Raw genomic sequence first — 3,396 nt, forward strand, 5'->3', positions numbered from 1 at the left:
AGGTCCCCCTTCACCCCCCCTCCACCCCGCCAGCACGGGGAGCCCAGGGGCGCCGGGGCGGATACTCACGGGTGTGCGAGTAGATGTACCAGAGCCCGGCGGTGAGGAGCGCCCCGATGAGGAAGGCCCCGAAGGTGATGCCCAGGACGGCGGCCAGCCCCAGGCCCCGGTCTGCAGGGAGGACGGGCGCCGTCAGGGCCGAACGGGGGCCCCGTGCCCCCGGGGAGGGCTCCCCGTTCGGCGCTCGCCTGTCCCCCCCCTTCCCGCCCCAAACTCACTGTTTGGCGGCCGCCAGACGTCCTTCACCGTCACCTCCAAGACCTTCTCGAAGATGGTGTTGTTCTGCGGAGGTGGAGGGGCACCGTGAGAGCCGGGGCGAGGGCTGTCCCCACGGCGGGCCAGCACGGGGCAAGGGGATTTGGGAGGGGAGGTCCCGCCGCCGCTGGGGAAACGGAGGCGCGCGGCGGTGCGCTCGCCCTCACCTGCAAGCCGGCTTTGCACGTGAGGCTGGCGGAGAAGGGCGCGCGGCCGCCCTCGGGCACGGCGTAGGTGAAGCGGAAGCGCCAGACTTTCCGCACCCGGCTGCTGGGGGAGCCGTCCAGGGCGGCCACGCCGGAGCCCTGCGCCTTGTTGGCCAGCACCAGCAGCAGCGGCTCGGCGCCCGGCGCCGCCAGCCAGCACTCCTTGAGCTGCAGGTCGGCCGGGTAGTCCTCCCAGCGCACGGAGGCCTGCGGCGGGCACCACGGGCGCCGTCAGCGAGGCCTGCCGGCAGTGAGGCCCGCCGGCGGCCCGGTGCCCCGGCGCCCCGTTACCTGCAGGTAGGCCTCCTTGTTGACCTCCAGCTCCGTCTGCGGCGCCTCGAAGGCGGCCGTGGGGAAGAGGCGCAGGAAGAGCTCCCGGGGGATCTTGCACTGGAAGGGCACCTGCGGGCAGAGACGGGCACTGAGCCCCCGCCGGGGATGTCGTCCCCCCCCCGCCTCCCCAACTGCGCGCTCCGCTCTTACCGGCACGCTCCGCAGGGACGAGCCCTTGGACAGGCTGAGGATGAGCTGCGAGGGAAGGGAGAAGGCGTCAAGGGCGGCTTCCGCCGGGCGCCGCGCGGGGCCGGGGCCTCCGGCCGCGCCGTGGCGGGGCTCCGCTCACCTCGTTCTTAGCGTGGCCCTTGCTCTCCAGGGAGGTGCCGCAGTGGCTGAGGGGCGTCCTCAGCATGAAGTGAGTGGCGTTCTTCTCCGCTTGGCAGCTGATGTCCCGCAGGGTGATGTTCACCACGTCCTTGATGGGCTGAGGGCAAAGCACCGGGGGCGCGTTAGCAGCCCTGGTCATGCCCCAGCTCCAGCTCTCGCCTGGGGCTGGCAGCTTCCCACCGGCTCAGGGTGGCCCTGTGCCTGGCCACCACGTCTCCATGACCAACCAATGCACCTTGCACGTGCCAGCACCATGCTGGATGCATCCCTGCGACTGCTGCATTGGAGAGGTGCTGGGATGCTCCTCTTGCTCCAGCGACCACAACAAGCAGCAGCTTAAAGGTGGGCTGCAGCAGCCGTGCACGGGCCATGCCCTAGGGTGACGCGCAGGGGTGGGGAGGCCCTCTCCCCCTCACCTCCAGGTGGGACCGGGCGATGACGATCTCCATGGTGTCGTCCGTGCACTTCCAGGGCTGGAGCATGAGCAGCAGGGTGTGGGACAGCATGTCGGAGGGGGGCAACGTGGGGGTCGGCGTCGCGGGGGGCTCCTGGGCCACCTCTGTGGGAAGGGGACGGGGGGGCTGAGCAGGAGGGAGCTGCGGCAGCAGGCCGCCCCGCACCCCGGCCGGCGCGCCAGCGGGCTCACCGTGCTCCTGGATCTCCAGGGTCACGCGGGTGCTGATGGGGATGGTGGAGTAGGAGGCGATGACTCTGTAGTTCTTCTCGAAGGCCTTGGCAATGAGGCCCTGCTCCGTGTCCGGCAGCACCTCCCCCTTCAGCAGCTCCATGGACATGGCTGCGATCTTGTAGGTGCCGGATACCTGCAGGGGACAGAGCAGTGGGGATTCAGGAGGGATGGGGACCATGCTGAAGTTGCATCAGGCCATGAGTAGCTGCCATGGCTGGAGCTGGACCATGGCAAGGATTTCATCTGGTTCCTCTCCACCATGGGGCAGAAATAGCTGCCAAGGCAGGGGACGAACTGGTGCATGGAGGATTTGGGGAGGGAGAGGGTGGAAGAGGCAGGGACCGAGGAGGAAACCCAGCTGGTGTGCCCCAGAGAGCCTGGGGCAGCCACACCATGGGGCTGGAAACCTCCAGCAGAAACAGGCCTCGGGGGCAGCCAGCATCACCGTCACGGTGCTGGGGGCCATGCGGGTGTGCGGCACAGAGCTCGCCCACGGCACTGCCCCCTCCTCGGGCTCTGTGCTGGCCCCATGCAGAGCCAGGATGCTCCCCAGGACGCTGCCGCATCCCTGTGCCCTGTCTCCCAAGGGTGCTGTCATGTCCTGTCCTACCACCCTCCCTGCTGCAAGCATCTTCTTGGCATCTTGCAACACCCTTCCCAGAGGCCGGTGGGGGGGGGATTGCGAGGCAACGGGGGCCGAAGAGGCGCGTGCAGCTCGGCCATACCAGGAACTGTATGTGGCAGTTGTTCACGGACAGGGACCAGGTGAGGTTGGCCTGGCTCTGCAGGATGAGGATCTGGTTGCTCATGGCCACCTCCGCGCAGCTCAGCGACAGGTTCACCTCCGTGATGGCAGAGCTGCGAAACCAAGAGAGCCCCAGTGTCAGCCGGGAGAGCGCTGCCTCGCGGGGGCTGCCGGTGGCCGGGGTGCTGCCGGCGGTGCCGTACCTGCGCTCGGGCTGCAGCCGGACGATGTGGGCGGCCCTGGTGCTCTCGGCAGTGCCGCTCGAGCAGCCCTTCACCCCGCGGAAGAAGACCTCGGTCTCGAGGTGCTGCGTGGCGTTGAAGCGCTCCTGGGGGACGCACTCCTCGGGGCTGCCGCTGTCTGCGGGGAAAAGAAAGCACGGCGCTGGCAGCTGGCGAAGCCGGAGCGGGGCCGGCAGCGGAGGGGGCTGCTCCGGCCAGCCATGGAGACGGAGGTGCCGCGCTGGCCGATGCTGGGGATGCCCACGGCAGCTCCCTTGAGCCCCTTCCCCGCTGACTGCATTGCACTGCGGCAGCTTTTCATCATTTGGGACCAGAAAAAGCCCGGCTGCTCATTCCCACCCCCACTTCCCGGCCCCCACGCACCTTCGCCCAGGCGCAGGAGGACCCAGCGGGGGTACTGCAGCTCGCTGTAGGACGTGACACCCCCGTAGGTGCCCCGGGCCCACCGCAGCAGCTCCTGCTCTCCAGCATCCTCGGGGAGCTCGGGGCCCAGCGAGGACGCGTTGGCCGCCAGGTTCAGGTTGGCGTTCTGCAAAG

At 69.3% G+C, this 3,396-nt stretch overlaps 1 protein-coding gene across 1 annotated transcript in view; it reads right to left on the reverse strand.

Annotated features, from left to right (window-relative positions):
- The window catches only part of ENG (endoglin), a gene marked incomplete at its 5' end in the record, with an annotated part of 14,276 nt that overhangs the window by 1,282 nt on the left and 9,598 nt on the right, over positions 1-3,396 (reverse strand). The window contains 11 exons of the mRNA XM_026059779.1: positions 70-171; positions 279-342; positions 483-728; positions 813-923; positions 1,005-1,049; positions 1,144-1,281; positions 1,601-1,743; positions 1,831-2,005; positions 2,598-2,730; positions 2,821-2,977; positions 3,223-3,388. Coding sequence (XP_025915564.1) covers positions 70-171; positions 279-342; positions 483-728; positions 813-923; positions 1,005-1,049; positions 1,144-1,281; positions 1,601-1,743; positions 1,831-2,005; positions 2,598-2,730; positions 2,821-2,977; positions 3,223-3,388 — 1,480 coding nt within the window. The remainder of the gene's footprint in view (positions 1-69; positions 172-278; positions 343-482; positions 729-812; positions 924-1,004; positions 1,050-1,143; positions 1,282-1,600; positions 1,744-1,830; positions 2,006-2,597; positions 2,731-2,820; positions 2,978-3,222; positions 3,389-3,396) is intronic.

This window comes from Apteryx rowi, unplaced genomic scaffold (genome assembly GCF_003343035.1).
Source record: "Apteryx rowi isolate R43461 unplaced genomic scaffold, aptRow1 scaffold_16, whole genome shotgun sequence".
NCBI lineage: Eukaryota > Metazoa > Chordata > Aves > Apterygiformes > Apterygidae > Apteryx > Apteryx rowi.